Source organism: Ceratotherium simum, chromosome 3 (assembly GCF_057802395.1).
Source record: "Ceratotherium simum simum isolate JZ-2026a chromosome 3, ASM5780239v1, whole genome shotgun sequence".
Lineage (NCBI taxonomy): Eukaryota > Metazoa > Chordata > Mammalia > Perissodactyla > Rhinocerotidae > Ceratotherium > Ceratotherium simum.
In genome coordinates this window covers 80,564,453-80,581,814 of record NC_141902.1, presented here as the reverse complement: position 1 = coordinate 80,581,814, position 17,362 = coordinate 80,564,453, and the positions used below count along the sequence as shown (strand labels likewise).

Genomic DNA, 17,362 nt, shown 5'->3' with positions numbered 1-17,362 from the left:
TACTATACAACATCTCTGTGACATTTGTAACTTCTAGTGAAGCTGGGACCAAAAACAGTGCTACCTCACAGAGGAAATTACTTTTAACAAGTGAATCTTCTAATGAAATTATTTCTGAACCAATTAGATTACTGCTTCTGTAGCAATAAAAGTATCTTGAGACATCCGTGGTTATAAAATATCTTAGAAATCTTGAGAGAAATCTCTAAAAGCTGGTTAACTTCTTTTTCTGTGAAAAATTTACTATTAAGTCTATACATCACTTAAGCAGGTAATCATTTAATAATTATTTACACAGACAATGCAAAGGTAATATGGTAAGGAGAGATTTGATTTCTGATGGATGAGTAATGAAAGTCTTCATGGAACAGGTGACATTTGATATAGGACTGGAAGGAATTTGACAGGTAGAGATAAAGGAGGGAAGGACAAGCCATTTCTGGCAGAGGGGATAAAATGTGCTAAAATTCAAAAGTGAGGATGTACTAGTACGTTCAGTGGATTGTCAGGTGTCCAGTATAGTTGGTGCATGGGTTGCATGAGTGGAGATAGGGAGAGGTTAGATTTAAAAATTACCTTTGCAAATGCAAAGCTTTAAGAAGGCTTCGAAAGACAGACTGAGGAGCTGCTACTTCTCTAGGCATTAGAGTGATTAAGGTTTAAAAGCTGGTTATTTTATTGAAAGTATTATATTCTAAGAAATTCACAGGCAAGAATTTTAAAAGTTAATGACAAATTTCAATCAAAGGTATAAAAAAGACCACTTACATCATAAAGAAATACAATTCCAGCAACAGTAATCATTAAGTAAAATGCAAATCGCCAGCTGCCAAAAGAAAGAGAAGTCTTGTAAAGGTAACTGATATCTAGGGGAGAAAAACATTTTGTATGACAGAGTCTGGAAAGAATGCACATTCTGAAGTCAGACAAATCTAAGTTGATATCCTAAGTTTGCCCCTTGTTAGATGGCTACAACTTTAGGTAACCTCAGGGAGCCTTCACTTCATCTGTAAAATGGGAATAACATTACCTCAAAATGTAAAAAAAATTGAAGATAATTCGTGGAAAGTATTCATTATAGTCCCTACTACGAAGTAAGCAACAATAAGTGAAAGCCGCTATTATTGTGCCTAGTCCAGTTCCTGACACACAATAAACAATGGTCTGATATTAGTATTATCTAATCATTTATTTTATCCCCATTAATTCCCAGTGGAAAGGTTTCTATGTGGCCAGACTTTAGTCTCATCTCTAAAAAAGCAGATTTTGAAAGAAAATCTTTTTCTCATATATGGAGAAAGACCTCAAGATAAAGAGACTTAAAACACATATCAATCAATGTAATGCATCGGTCTTATTTAGATCCTGATTCAAATAAACAAAATGTAAAGAAAACTATGAGATAATCAAGGAACTCTGAACACTGATTGAATATTTGCTGTTATTGAAGAAAAATTTTTAGGTATGATACTGGTATTGCAATTATGTTTAAAATAGGGTCCTTATCTTCTAGAGATAAATACTAAAATACTTACCAATGAAATCATACAATGTCTGATATTTGCTTCAAAAGTAATCTTCAATAATAATTGGGTGAAGGTGGTCAAAAGGTACAAACTTCCAGTTACAAGATGAATAAGTGCTAGGGATGTCATGTCCCACATGATGGCTATAGCTAACACTGCTGTGTGTATGATATATATGAAAGGTGTTAAGAGAGTAAGAAGCTCTCATCACAAAGGAAAAAATTTTTTCTTTTTCCTTTTTGTATCTATATGAGACGATGGATGTTAACTAAACCTATCGTGGTAATCATTTCACAATACATGTAAGTCAAGTCATTGTAATGTACACCTTAAACTTATACAATGCTGTATGTCAATAATGTCTCAATAAAACTGAAATAAAAAGAATTATTCACCAAAAAAATCTGTGGTGGAAAAGAGAAGTAGGCAGGAGCATAGATGACACAGGATTGCCTTGAGTTGTTAATTACTAAAGTTGGTGATGAATACATGGCATATACACAGTTCTCTTATACTAGTATTTCTACTTTTGTATATGTTTATAACTTTGCAAAATAAAAAGTTTTTAAAAAATTACTGCTATTTTATCTAATGATTGCTGAAGCAACAATAATATTAAAAATAATATTTGTTCCTTACATTTGTGTAATGCCTTATAGTGCTTTCCTCAACAGACCTGTAAGATAAGTAAGAAAGAGGAACATAGGCACAAACCCATTTTGTAGATGAAAACTCAGGCTCTAAAGGCTAGGTCATTTCCCCAGCTCACACAGCTAAGCAGGAAACAGCAGAGGCAGAAGAGCAGGTCTTTGGACTCTGAATCTAGCAGTATTTCCTGAACATTGTCACTGCCTCTAAGCTAGATGACAGTTTTTCTTTGTGGCTTGTTTTGACAGAGAAAAAAGTAGGGTTCAATTACTCAGAAAGTTGAACCATAAAAATACCCAAAGGGCATTTTACAAAATGAGCCAGTTGAGACCAATCTCAACTTGTTTTATTTACGGTTGGTCCAATGAAGGCCCACACTTAGATGTAGAGAGCATTTCCTTGGCTCCCTGGACAATCTTGGCCAAATAGGAAGCACAAAAAATAGGACATGATAAGACCTGCCAGCCACAAAGGAAGCCATATGTCTAGGGCACATCTCATATTATTTGTTTCTCAAACACTTACTGACCTCTTGACTCTGTGCCGGGCACTGTGCTAAGCACACACGTGTTATCACGTTTTACCTTCACAACAACCTCATGAAGTAGGTACTATGATTAGCCCTTTTTTATGGATTGTTGCTTGACTCTCACAACAACCCTAAGAGGTACATAAGATCACTACTACCAAAGGACACTGTGGTTGAGAGAGATGGTACAACTCAGGCAAGGCTGTACAGTAACAACCAGATGCAAGAGTAAAACCCAAGTTTCACATTTTTCGGGACAAGTCCTATCAGTTGTCATTACACTGTGCCAGGGGTTCTCAAAGTATGCACCAGGGACCCTGACATCAAAATATTTTCATAATACTAATAAAATGCTATTTTCTGTTTTCACTTTCATTCCCTCACAAGCGTACAGTGGAGAGTTCCAGAGGTTATGTGACATGTGATGGCATCATTGTTCCGACAGCTGATGAAACGTGTGCTTGTGTAGTCTTATGTTTTATAAATGTCTCAGTTTTAATTTATAATACAGTAAATATCAATAGGTATAATACACATAAGTAAATGCTCTTTGGGGTCTTTAATAGCTTTTAAGAGAACAAAGGGGTTCTGAAGCCAAAAAGTTAGAGGACGGCTGCACTTCACTAATAATAAGATGAATAATGATGCATTTGTCAATGCTGTTTTACTTGCTTCAAATGGACCTAAGGTACTAAAACTTTCTTTTTTCCCCAGGAAAGGCTGAGACGAACATAATGGTGAGGGAAAAAAACTCTTGGGAAAAAATCCAGAAAGTGATTGGTTAGGTTAAGATGCTAATAGTGAAAGAAGATGAGACTGCAGGGTGAAGTCAGGGAGGAACTGGACAGAGCAAACTCAGGCCAATGGGGAGAGAAGCTGACAGGGCCAGATCTTGGGCTCAACAGCGGAGTGGCTAAATGGAGCAGGTGGTGAACCTGTCTAGACCCAGCCAGGCATGGTGGCAGTCCACCCAGCGGAAGGAGAACTCCTCCCTCCATCACTGAGGAGCTCCCTTGCCTATATACATCAGGTACTTGGAAACTTCCAGGTATTTTTATAATAAACTTCTCATTGCTAGATGGAAATGCTTATTTTAAAAGAATAGTGGTCAGATAATATGGAATTTGATTTGAGAATAAAGGATCCACTATGGATTGAAATCCTGAATGCTGTGCAACAGGGCTTAGGGGTCATTGTTAACGAAAGTAACCAAGGAAACAATACACTGAACTTAAGGTATTCAGAGGCTAATTCATCCTGATATTATAGAAGAGTGTCTGCCTGTTGGAGAGTAATTTGTAAAAGCTCAGTGTTGGGAAATAAGTTTCCTGAGATTTCCAAAATGCCTGGGTCTAGGTATCTCCTGCTATGATTCCTGTAGCACATCCCAGAGCTGACGGAATAAAGTGCAGTCCCTATACAACTAAATAGTTTGACATTTTGCTTTAGTTTATTTAATCCATAATAACTTCTAACAGTTATCTGACTTTGAGGAAATTAGTGACATTGCAAAAGAATAAGATAAAGCTTAAATTTTATTTGTTGGCCCCCTCCTATTTCCTGAATACATTGTATAATTTTCTCCATTGTACCTTTGCCTTACTTGAAACATAGAGCCCTCAAATCCTGCTTTCTTTTCTCATGGAAATCCTGACCCATTACTCAACGTCTGGCTTAGGTCTTATCTCTACAAAGCCTCACTGATGTATCCAGCCCTACTGTCGCCATCTCCTCTGAATGCCCACAGTGTATCTAAACATGACTGTGGATGGCAGGTGTACATGCCCGTGTGCCACCAGGGTGGAATAACAACAGATATGTGGTTTTGTAAGTGATAGTCTCATCTCCTTGATGAGCTGATTAAGGCTAGTGACCACGCCTTCCACTTTTATTTCCCTCTTAAAATCCACAACTCCACACAGTCTAGGATAGTGCCATGTACAGAGAAGATAGTCAACATAACCATCTGCTTTGCCTGACTGATTGATAAGGGCAACTCAAAATTCCCTTAGCTTGAACTCTGTGGCCAACTTTCCATGGACACACTGACAGCCAGATTCCCAAATGTTGGGCCCTGTCGACCCAAACACTTAATTGACGTAGGGGGTTCCTGCTTGCTAACAGGTAAGCATTAGGTAGCAGGGGGTGGTTCAACAGAGCAGAAAGAGTATCAGAAAAGGAGTCAAAGACTTGAGTGCAACAGCCCTGCCAACAGCCAGGTGACCTTAAGCAAGTTCCTTAAACTAGATGCACGTGTAGTTTCTCATTTCTTTTTTCTCTCAGTTTTAATGAGATATAATTGACAGACAGCACTGTGTAAGTTTAATAGTTTCTCATTTTTTACACAGGGCTAGCCCCACCTTCCTTGACTTGTCTCGCATCATTGGTGGGTGGGTCAAACAAACATTATTTAAAAACTGTAAGGTACTATAATGTATAAGAAATTACCAGAGAATTTCATTGGAGTATGATTCAGCTCAGAGGAGAAGAATTAGTCCCTGCCTGGGGACTTTATTTATAAAGATAGAATCATTTACTAGAAAGAATAAATGAATGACAGCAGGAAAACAGGAAGATGTAATGTGAGACCAGTTCTATTTTGTAGTGTTTTGTGGTGATGGTTTAGAGAGATTCACTTATGCCAAGCTGACATCAGTGGCAACACAATATTAACCAATCTCTCAAGAGCTAAAAATCAGAGAAAGCTAGTTAGAAAACAAACCAGGCCATACACCTCGAGCCCCTATGCAAAAGGCAATGGAAGCCTACGATGAGAAATGAGGGTTTGTTTCGAGACACCCTGAAGATTTGGTCTGTGCCTCTAAACATCACCAGCGTCACAGCTGGATGAGAGTACTCAGGAACAATAGGTAAATTAAAGGAAGCCATTAAAGCTTAGCCTCCCACAGGCTCTGTTTATTTATTTGAGAGTCTTACATCAGCTCTCTATTCATTTCACCATCAAAACAAAAATACCTGATGAAAGTCACTAGGCAATGTGAGGACTTCAAGAAATGGGCAGAAAGAAGGAATAATATTGGTGTATAGAATCTGTCATCAAACACAACCCAACCAACGTGCATTTGTCTGGATGTAAAGAAGAGGAACAAAGACAGACAATGACCTAATCTACCCTTTTTGCATAGGTATCAGTTTCTGCCACCAAGGGAGTGACCTAAAGTACCGCAATATTCTACAAGAGGGAAAAGAAACCCACAAGAAAACAGAGCTCAAATGAAACCAAAAATAAGGGCAACACAGCCTCACTGCCCTCAGAACCTATTCAAAGTAGCCAGCTCTGGCAAAAATCCTACCTGGTGCCCCAGCCCACCCTGACAAACAGACTGGGAAACCCAGAGGAACTGGCCACCCAATCCATAGGCAAGGGCTGGGGATAATGAGCCAAGTGAGACAGACGTCCTCTCAGTTAGTGTTGTAAGAGGAGAACAGACATCCTCTAAGACATTCTCTGCTCTTACAATGTGATATAGTAATTATAATGTGATTGGAAATAGGTGATAAAGTCTTGTGACCTAAGGCCAACTTCTATCCTCGAAAAGGTAAACAACAGTTAAGACATTTTAATTATGTTTTCTGGACTTGAAGAGAAGTACATAATATCTCCTCTTCATCTTAGAGAGTTCACATGTTGGCCCGGGTCATAGAGAAGGAAACTGATGCAGAGAAGGTAAATAAGTGAATAGCCTAAAACACCCAATTGGTAAGTGACAGAGCTGGGCTCGAACCATTCTTCTGTTCCAACTTCCGTGTTCTTTCTGAGATGACCATTTTTTTTTTTTTTTGTGAGGAAGATCAGCCCTGAGCTAAGATTTGTTGCCAATCCTCTTCTTTTTGCTGAGGAAGATTGGCCCTGGGCTAACATCCATGCCAATCTTTCCTCTACTTTATACGGGACGCTGCCACAGCATGACTAGATAAGTGGCGTGTAGGTCCACGCCCGGGATCCGAACCTGCGAACCCTGGGGCCGACGAAGCAGAGCGCATGAACTTACCCACTACACTACTGGCCCAGCCCCTGAGATGGCCGTTTTGCTTCGCATAAAATTGTAGCATTTCAAAAGCTTTGACTGTCCTTCTTACCAAGCTTCCTGGAATTTCTTTATCCTGCAAGGCCTCTCTTGATTCCGCCGACTCCTAAACCATCTTTCCACCTGGCGCTCTGTCAAATTACACTTCTTTGCCAGTCCATAAATATCAGTCTGAAAAGGGATGAAGTGAATAAATGAGTGACGAAGAACAGAGTCAGACTTGCAGGCAGTCAAGAGACAGTGAGATTGGGTTACAAGAACTTGTGTGCTGGAGAAGAGAGAGATTCTTCATTAGACGTTGAGCCAGTGAATTTACCTGTTTTGCTTAAGGAATCTCACACACACACACACACACACACACACACACACACACACCACCCCCCAAACAACAGAGAGAATGTTAGTATCCCAGCACTCTGAGTTACTAAGAAAGATCAATTCTCCATTAGGTGGTAGCAACCCATACATTCAAGTTGCATATGTGAGTTCACTAGGCTCAATTTTATTTAGTGCTTCCTAGGTGCTGGGTAGAGTAGTACCGTTTAAGATGTCAATCGAATCCAACCTCCTCATTTTTCCTATGGGGAAAATGGAACCCTGAGAGTTTTAGTAACTTGTCCAAGACCTAAAATTAGTAGCCAAGTAATGACAAGAACTTAGGCTGTCATGCTTTCTGTTATTTCACATGATCTTTCTAATAGCTCCAACAGGAAAAACTCAAAGAGGTGTTGGCCATGACACTCACATTTAATCAAATGTAGAGCCTATTTCAAACTAATCCAAAATAAGTCCTATCACAAAAAACAGTGATTGCAGAATATAATAATGATGATTGCTTCTCTTCTGGGAAGAAGAAGTTATAGGTTATGATTTAAAACTGGAAACAATATGGATTATGGATTAGCTCAAAGGTCACAAACTTGAAGTTCTCCTACGGCCAGACGAGAAACAGAAATGACTGAGTGGACCAGGTCTGTTTCATTGTGGAATTTTAAGTTGTGTTCTTTCAACACAGGCATGTTTTGTATGTTAAACCTACAGCACTCACCACTTCCACAATGAAATAAGCTCTGTAATTTTTTTTTAAAAACTAGCCCTCTTAACCTTTCATTTTCCAATGTGAGTACAAGAAATATTTCAGTTTCCTCTTAAATTTACTCTGAGAAAAATAAAATTATAAAACTGACCCTCAGCTTCTGTGTTGAGGAAATAAGCAGGAGCCATATGGATGCAGCCAACAGGACAGCACATGCCCTGTCCCCAAGGTGCAGCTGTGACCAAGCTCTGGCTGATGCTCCCAGAGTGAAAGTGCAGTCCCAGAATTTTGATGTGAAGTTGCTAGGTTTTTTTAATGTTGACCAATATCTCAAAGCAAATTCAAACCACCTGTGGACCAAATTGTGAGGGCCAAACAGAGCCTGCCCGTGGGCCTGACGGCTGGACACCACAGTTTGTGACCAGTCATATAGCTTCTGCTATGTTTTTGAGCATAGTTCATACAATTGTTCAGATGCACAGGGCAAAGGTAGATGAAATTCATAAAGAAGCTCTCACACTGAAGACTAATTGCAGCTTCTACATGCCTACTAAACTGCTAGCCTGTTACTAAATCTGAGATAAGGAAAGCAAAATGAAACAAAAACAGGATATGGCCCATATTACACTCGGTTTGCCTATAAACTGCCCTCTCTAATACCTATTCTTTTACAGGTCAAGGGTTCACCTGCTTTTGTTTTTGTTGTTGTTGCTGTTTTGTTTTGGCATTTTTGAGGAGACTGAGTTGTCAACTGTTTATTGGTGCTACTTCTTGCAGGCCTTGTGCTAGGCACTGGAGATCTAAGCGAACAAGACTGATATGGGCCTCCCCTCCACAGGGTAAAGTCTGTCTGGTAATGAAGTCAGAAAAAATACCCACAAAGAATTCTAACAAAATGTGATGAGCATTAAATAGGGGGAGATTAGGGTGCCATGAGACCTAACTTCATGTAGACAGTTCCTGGAAGTTACACTTAAGCTGAACCCTGAAACATGCCCCAAGAAGGAGAGGATAAAGGAGGAGAGTGTCCTGGCAGAGGGACCAGCATGTGAGGTCGTCTGGAGACGAGATCATGGGTGAGCAGGGAACACTTGTGTAGGGTAGAAACCTACAAAGTGGAGAAGGGGGAAGATGTGGCTGGGGTCACTTTAAGGAGGGCCTTGTCTGGAATTTATCTTGTGGGTTACAGGATGTTTGCATTTTTAAAGTCCCCCTTGTGCAGTGTGTAAAGAATGAAGAAGCAGGAGTGAGACAAGGTAGAGACCGTGTTCACTTTGCTCTTTTGTCCTAGGCCTCTGCTCCTTTGCTCTCACACCGAGGGCCCTGCACCCCAGAATGGAGAAATTTGAAGGTCTGGATTCACTAACCCAGACAGATCATGCTCATCACACTCCCACGCAGGAAGAAAGAACACGGCATTATTGAGGCAATACAATATGGCAGGGAACTGAAAACAGAGGATCCAGTTCTGCAACTTTCTAGCTATGTAGCCTTGAGCATTACTCTGACCCCCTGTGGAAAACAGGGTAGTAACAATGAGTGTTCACTTCCTGCCTCACAGGAACAGTTAGAGGATCTGGGCACTCCTGGAGTGAATGTGCTCTATAAACTATCACGTGCCATGTCAGTGCTGGAGATTGTGGCTGACCCCAGAAAGGAGACCGTGGACTAAAAATCATTTAAGAGAAAACATTCCTTTACTTCTAAAATAATTTGCAACATGAACAGATCCCCCAGTCAGAGGACATAAGTCACATCCTTTTGCTTGGTTCACAACAGGACATATTCTGAAATGCTGAAGCTCTATATTCTGTATGTCCATCGACTGAAAGGACTGTAGGTCTAGCTTGACTGTTTTAAAAGTTTTATTCATTCAATCATTCAAAATATCTAGTGAGCCTCTACTCACTAGTGCCAGGCACTCTTTTAGATGCTGGAGAATCAGCAGTGAGCAAAACAAAGTCCCTGCCTGCCCTCATACTAGAATTTTCCCAGATCTGAGAACAATCCAATTTTATTATCCCATCATTTCTACAGGTATCTGCTTTAAAAATGCATCTGGAAGATAGCAATCGAACATGATTTGAAGCTTTTTTCTTTTCTGTTTTGGAGCACAGATGAATCTGGGTGAAAGTCAGTCTTGGCAAACCTGGCCTTGTACACTACAATATTATTGGGATAGAAATCCTCTTGCAAACAAAAGTCTTTAGAAGTATTTTCTTATTAATACATGAAACAGTATTTACTGAACACCTACAATGCATAGAAAATTGGTGCAAAATGTTATGGGAACAGAACCCATAATGTGTGTGTTAATGTGTGGAGGTATTGTGAGATTATTTTGTTTCCACATCTGAAATCACTATGAAGTCATGCACTTTGCCTTCCTCTATAATATTCTATCTTCCTAAGTTTTAGTACCTTTAATTTATGGGCATTTTACTGGCCAACTTGTTATCTTGTTCTGCTATGCAAACACTGCCTCAATTTTGTAATCCACAAGCAATATAAATTAGGAATCTTAATTATTTTCCTTCATCTTCTTGGTTTAGGAGATAAAGCTTTCTAATACTTTGGGGTTGATGTATAACATTTCTTCTTTTACCTGATGTAAATGTCCAAATTATATCTACATTAAGCCATACTCTTGTCAACTGAGTTAGAACAATTAATACAAACACAGCTCCAGCCTTTGAAATACAGTGTTAACATTTTGTTCACAGATAAAGAAATCACTTGGGCATAGTAGAAACAGCACTGGACAGGGAGCCATGGGCCAGGTTCCAGCTTTGGATTCAGCACTTCTTAGCCTCATGACCTTGGACAGCTCATTTCCTCTTATTAGGTCTTACTTTCCTCATCTCAATCATGAAGAGGAAAGATTACCTAATTTCTAAATCTCTTTCAGCTTTTATTAGTTTTTCTTTGTCACATGGCTATTTTCTCTCTATAGCAGAGAAACTTGATCAGGACAAATTTTCTACATAATTTTAAATATCCTAAAAAGCTGACTGGAAGCCTTTGCTACAGCAAGCATAGCAAGTAACTGATAGCATAGCACTGTTTTTTATGTTTTATACAAGATATTACCAAAGTTAGTTATTCTCAAACACAAACAGAGAAGGATAATAAGGACTCTCTGAAAGAGTCCTAATTTTTCATAAACACAGCTGAATAATTTCCCTTTTGAAAAATGTAAAATGATGCTCAGTGGTAATAAAAGTATTTAGATGAACAACAGCAGACTGTTAGAGCATATGGAAATAAAGAACATGTAGCAATGGCTTGTCAGACTGTCCTCATTTTAGAAAAAAAAAAAAGAAGTCAAATACAGAAGCTGAGGGCAGAACAAATTAAAAGACAGTGCAGGTTAGCCATGAACAATTGTGGACGCGATGCCTCGCGCTACGTGGTCAAATCTCAACGTGCCTCCTTTGTGCAGAGAGCCCACCAGACCAACGATAGTAATGGTCATGGTAGAAACAACTGAATCCAGCAAATAAAGTTCACGACTTTAAAAATCTATCTATCCTAAAACTGTGGTAGTATATACTCCTGACTTTTAAAATTACTGGTGATAGCTGTCTGTATTCATCATAAAGGGTATGCCACTTTTGGAGAAGTTTTTTACGTCATCTCTCATTTTAACTATGGAGGTATAATGAAACTAGACCTGTCTAGAAACTATTTTTTTTTTTACAACTATTAGGTTAAAACATTTTTCTATGGAATGTAAACATGCAGTGCACTACATTTCATAAAGTACATCTTGTATTGTGAATACACTTCTGACTCTCCTAAAAATTCTATTTCTGGGGAGTGGGCAGGAGCATAGCATACTTCTGAGTGTGTTGAGGCCTTGGATAAAATAAAATGCTCTATTCATGAAAGCCACCCCAATGGACACTTTCATAATGTGTGTAATGTATATTGATGGGGACAGAATCATCAGCAGTGTCAGATATGGGCTACTCTGCCTTACCAATGATCTTTTGAGATTAGTATACTTTGTATATATCCTATCATTAAAAGTTAAATTTTGATCTTTATACCCAACTTATGGCATTGATTGTTAGTGTTCAATACTATAGTTGAATGCAATAGTTCAACTATTAACATTTGTTATTTTACATTATAATATTTGTTATTTTATATTACACTTGGAACACTGTATAACCTGTCTATAGAGAAAAAAAAATGAGTCAAATCATTTGCCAGTCAACTGGAACAGATATCTTGACAGATAAGGTAAGCCATAGATGACTGAAACATTAAGAAAGGAGGTTTTTAAATCCAAAAACAAAGAATTTGTACTTACTTGAGATGGTTGCCTTGTGGAATGTTTGAAAAAATTCTCTAAGATGGTATTTGGTATAATCTTTCGAACTTTCTCTTTAATGCCAAGTGTTTTTGCTAGAGGTAGAGCAATAAACCTACAAAAATATGAAAGAAAGAAAGTTCCAAATCTGAGAATGAATCCACAATGACACCAGAAAACTCAAGCTGTAAGTTTAGATTCCAAATGAAAGATCAGTCATTGGTTCATGTTGTCATTGTGCTACCAACAGCCAACATCTGCCTTGCAGAAGTTCAAGGAAAGCAAATTTTGAAAGCTTTTATACAAGCACTAACTTAAAAAAATAAACTACTTTCACAGTTCTAAAATCCATTTTATGTAAATCCAAATATATTTATACACAGGATCAAGAAATTGGGAGAAGCCATTCTACTTAGAGTTTCATTTTTAAGACTCCCAGGGATTAAAATAAACAATAGTTTTGTTATTAAGTTTTACTTGGTGATATTACCTTAAAGAAATTACTATGTTCCTATTTGAAGTTCTAACTTACAAATAAAATGGCATGACTCTTTGGGAAACAGATATCTAGGAATGGGATTGATGGGTAGTATATCAAGTATACATTTAACTTTATAAGAAACTGGCAAATTGTTTTCCAAAGTGGCTCTAACAGTTTGCATTCCCACCAATACTGTGCTAGAGTCCCAGTTAATCCATATCCCTGACAACACTTGGTACTGCCACTCTTTTTACGTTCAGCAATTCTACTAGGTGTGTAGTGGTTTTCATTGATTTTCCACTCTAATTTTTACTATTTCCTACCGTCTGCTTGTTATGAGTTTAGTTCGCTCTTCTCTTTCTAGTTTCTTAAGACACAAGGTTAGATTATTGATTTGAGATCTTTCTTCTTTTTTAAAATAGAGTTTACAGCTATAAATTTCCTTCTCAGCACTGTTTTTTGATGCATCTCATAAGTTTTGGTATGGTGCTTTCTTTTTCATTCATCTCAAAGTATTTTCTAATTTACCTTGTGATTTCTCCTCTGACCTACTGGTATTTAAAAGTATGCTATTTAACTTCTATATATTTGCTAATTTCCCAATTTCCTTCTATTAATGACTTCTAATTTCATTTCATTGTGCTTGAAAAACATACTTTGTATGATTTCAATACTTTTACACTTACTGAGACTTGTTTTATGGCCTAACATATGGTTTCTTCTGGAGAATGTTCCTTGTGCACATGAGAAGCATGTGTATTCTGCTGTTAGTGGGTAGTGTGTTCTATAGATGTCTGTTAGGTCTAGTTGGTTTATAGTGTTGATCAAGTCTTCTATTTCCTTGTTAATCTTCTGCCTAGTTGTTCTATCCACTATTGAAAGTGGAGTATTGAAGTCTACAACTATTATTGTTGAGTTATCTATTTCTCCCTTCAATTCTGTCAATTTTTGCTTCTTGTATTTTGGGACTCTGTTGTTTGTTAGGCACATATATGTTTACAATTGTTATCTCTTCTTGATAGATTTAGTATTTTTTGTGTGTGTGTGAGGAAGATCAGCCCTGAGCTAACATCCATGCCAATCCTCCTCTTTTTGCTGAGGAAGACTGGCCCTGGGCTAACATCTGTGCCTATCTTCCTCCACTTTATATGGGACGCCGCCACAGCATGGCCTGACAAGCGGTGCATCGGTATGCACCCGGGATCCGAACTCAGGCCGCCACCAGCGGGGTGCGCACACTTAACTGCTGCGCCACAGGGCCAGCCCCAATAGATTTACTCTTTTGTATTATAAAATGTCCTTTGTCTCTAGTAACAATTTTGAAGTCTATTAAAGTCTAATGTTAGTACAGCCGTTCCAGCTCTCTTTTGGTTACTATTTGCATGGTATATCTTTCTCCATCCTTTTACTTTCAACTTATATATGTCTTTGAATCTAAAGTGTGACTCTTATAGAAAGTATATAGTTGGATCATGTATTTCTATCCATTCCTCCTATTTATGCCTTTTAGTTGGAGTATTTAATCTATTTACATTTAACATAAATTACATTTAATTACTGATAAGACAGAATTTATGTCTGCCATTTTGCCATTTGTTTTCTATATTTCTTATGTCTTTTGTTTCTCTATTCTTCCATTATTATCTTTTTTTGTGTTAAATATTTTCTAGTGTACCTTTTAATTCTCTTTTTTTTTTTTTTTACTATTTTTAAGTTATTTTTTTCAGTGGTTAACCTAGGGATTATAATTAACATGTTAATTTATAACATCCTAGTTCAGAATCATAACAAAATTATTTCAGGAATATACAAAAACTCCATTACCTCCCCCCTCTGTGCTGTTATTGTCATAAATTATATATTTATAAATTGTGTTCTCATCAACACAAATTTATGATTATTGTTTTATGCAGGTGTCTTTTAAATCAGATAGGAGAAAAATCTGCTACAAACAAAAAATTCATTTATACTTCTTTTTATTTCTTATGTAGGCACCTTTACTGGTGCTCTTTATTTCTTCATGTGGATTCAAGTTACTGTCTTGTATCCTCTAATTTCAGTCTGAAGGACTTCCTTTAGTATTTTTTGTAGGATGGGTCTGCTAGCAACAAATTTGCCCAGTTTTTGTTTATCTAGCAATGTCTTAATTTCTCTTTCATTTTAAAGGGTAGTTTTGCTTGGTTAACAGTTTTTTTCTTTCAGCACTTTTTATATGTCTTCCTTTTGGCGTTTTACCTTTGTGGTTGCCGTTAAGAAATCAACTCTCAATCTTATTGAGGATCACTTGTATGTGATGGGATGCTCCTCTCTTGCTGCTTTCAAGATTCTCTCTTCGTCTTTGTCTTTTGATAGTTTGTTTGTGATATATCTAGATGTGGATCTCTTTAAGTTTACCCTATTTGGAGTTTGTTTAGCTTCTTGGATGTGTAGATTAACATTTTTCATCAAATTTTGGGAAATTTTTGGCCATTTATTTCTTCAAAAATTTTCTAGTCTGTTCACTTTCTCATCTTCTGGAACTCCCATTATGCGTATATTGCTATTCTTAATGGTGTCCCACAGGTCTCTGAGGCTCCTCATTTTTCTTCATTCTTTTTTTTTTTCCTCTTCCTCAGACTGCTGACTCTCTCCTGCCTGCTCAAATATGCTGTTGATCACCTCTAGTGAATTTTTCATATGAGTTATTGTACTTTTCAACTTCCAAATTTCTATTTCATTTCTTTTTATAATTTATTATTTCTCTTTACTGATATTCTTGACTTGGTGAGACATCGTTCTCATTCTTTCCTTTAGTTCTTAAGCATGGTTTTCTCTAGTTCTTTGAACATATTTAAAATAGCTGATTTAAAGTCTTTGTCTAATAAGTCCAACATCTAGGCTTTGTAAGGGACATTTTCTATTGATTGCTGTTTCTTCCTGTGTATGGGTCATACTTGTTTCTTTCATGTCTTATAATTTTTTGTTGAAAATTGGGTACGTTAAATAATATAATGTGGCAACTCTGGAAATCAGATTATCCCCCTTCTCAGAGTCTGTTGTTTTTGCTTTTTGTTGTTGTTGTCCATTTGTTTAGTTACTTTTTTGAGCTAATCTGTAAAGTCTGTATTCTTTGTCACGTGAGGATACTGACATCTCTATTAGGTTAGCTTAGTGGTCACCTAATGATTAGAGCATGTTAATAGCCCTGGGCACACCCAAAGCTCTACAAATTCAAGTGGCCCTCTGATTTCCAACAATATGTCAGAGCTTTTCACAGCCCCCTATGGACATCTCATTTCCCACCTTTTCCTTTTAAGCTTTTTGGTTAATCTATTTTTTGCTCCAATTGTTATCCACCACTCCAGGCAGTTTCAAAGTTAATCAATTTTCTCTAGTTGTTTCAGACAAACACTCCCAGGGAAAATGTTTTTCTCATTGTGGAGTTCTGAGTCAGGTCAAATAAAGACAGCTCTGTGAATAGTGTCTTCCAGGGAACCACCAGACAGGTCGGATAATGACAGTTCTCTGATAATGATGCTTTGAAGGAGCTCCAATTCTGTTCTGCTCCCTTCAATTGCTGTTAGGCTGCTGGTTTCCACTGAAACTGAAGGCTGTGGTTTTTCAAGGCTGTCACAGAGGTGGAAAGGGCAGGACAGGAATAGGGCAAGTTAAAATGCCACAAAGTTTGCTGTTCTTTCTAAGAGTCAGCTGTTTTTCTTAAATAACAGTTCCTGGATTGCTGTATGTCTTTTGTTAATTCTGAATTCTGAAAAATTGATTTTGACAATTTTTGCTAGTTTTCTGATTGCTTATATGGAGGAGAGAATTTTCAGAGTCCTTACTCTAACATTTTGTTAACCTCCAGTGTGTAGTTGTTTTATTTTGCATTTTGCTAATGACTAATGATGTTGAACATCTTTTCATGTGTTTACATGCCATTTGCATATCTTCTTTGGTGAAGTACCTGCTCAAATATTTTGCCCATTTTTAAAATCAAGTCATTTCTTTCTTATTGAGCTATAAGAGTTCTTTATATATTCTCAGTTTGTCTCTCTTCAGATATATGTTTTGCATATATTTTCTCCCAGCCTGTGGCTTTTCTTTTCCTTTTATTTACATCTTTTAAAAATAACTATTAAGGCACTTTTTGATAACATATAATTCATCCTTTTCAAGGATATTATTCAGTGATTTTTTCAGTAAATTTACCAAGTTGTACAATCATCACAATGAATCAGCTTCAGAACATTTTCATCATTCCACTATGATCCCTCATGAATATTTACTGTTAATCCCTCTTTCCTTTCATCCCTGCCCCAGGCAATCACTAATCTATTTTCTGTCTTTATAGCTTTGCCTTTTCTGGATATTTAATATAATGGAATCATACAACATGTGGTTGCCTGTGTCTGACTTCTTTCACTGAGCCTAATGTTTTTGAGATCCATCCATGTATTTGGATGCATTTAGAGCTCATTCCTTTTTATTGCTGAATAATAATCCATTGTATGGATATACATACATTAACAATGTCTTCTGAAGAGCAAACATTTTAGCAATTTACCAAGAGAAATAAAAGCATATACCCACACAAATTCTTTTTTTTTTTTTTTTTTTTTGTGAGGAAGGTCAGCCCTGAGCTAACATCCATGCCAATCCTCCTCTTTTTGCTGAGGAAGACTGGTCCTGGGCTAACATCCATGCTCATCTTCCTCCATTTTATATGGGACACACCACAGCATGGCCTAACAAGTGGTGCATCGGTGCGCACCCGGGATCCGAACCCGGGCCGCCAG

At 37.5% G+C, this 17,362-nt stretch overlaps 1 protein-coding gene across 1 annotated transcript in view; it reads right to left on the bottom strand.

Annotated features, from left to right (window-relative positions):
• CERS3 (ceramide synthase 3) overlaps positions 1-17,362 on the bottom strand; it is a 101,834-nt gene that overhangs the window by 53,235 nt on the left and 31,237 nt on the right. Inside the window, exons 3-5 of the mRNA XM_087428856.1 lie at positions 12,107-12,221; positions 6,805-6,923; positions 769-826 (exon numbers count right to left, since the gene is read on the bottom strand). Coding sequence (XP_087284982.1) covers positions 769-826; positions 6,805-6,923; positions 12,107-12,221 — 292 coding nt within the window. The remainder of the gene's footprint in view (positions 1-768; positions 827-6,804; positions 6,924-12,106; positions 12,222-17,362) is intronic.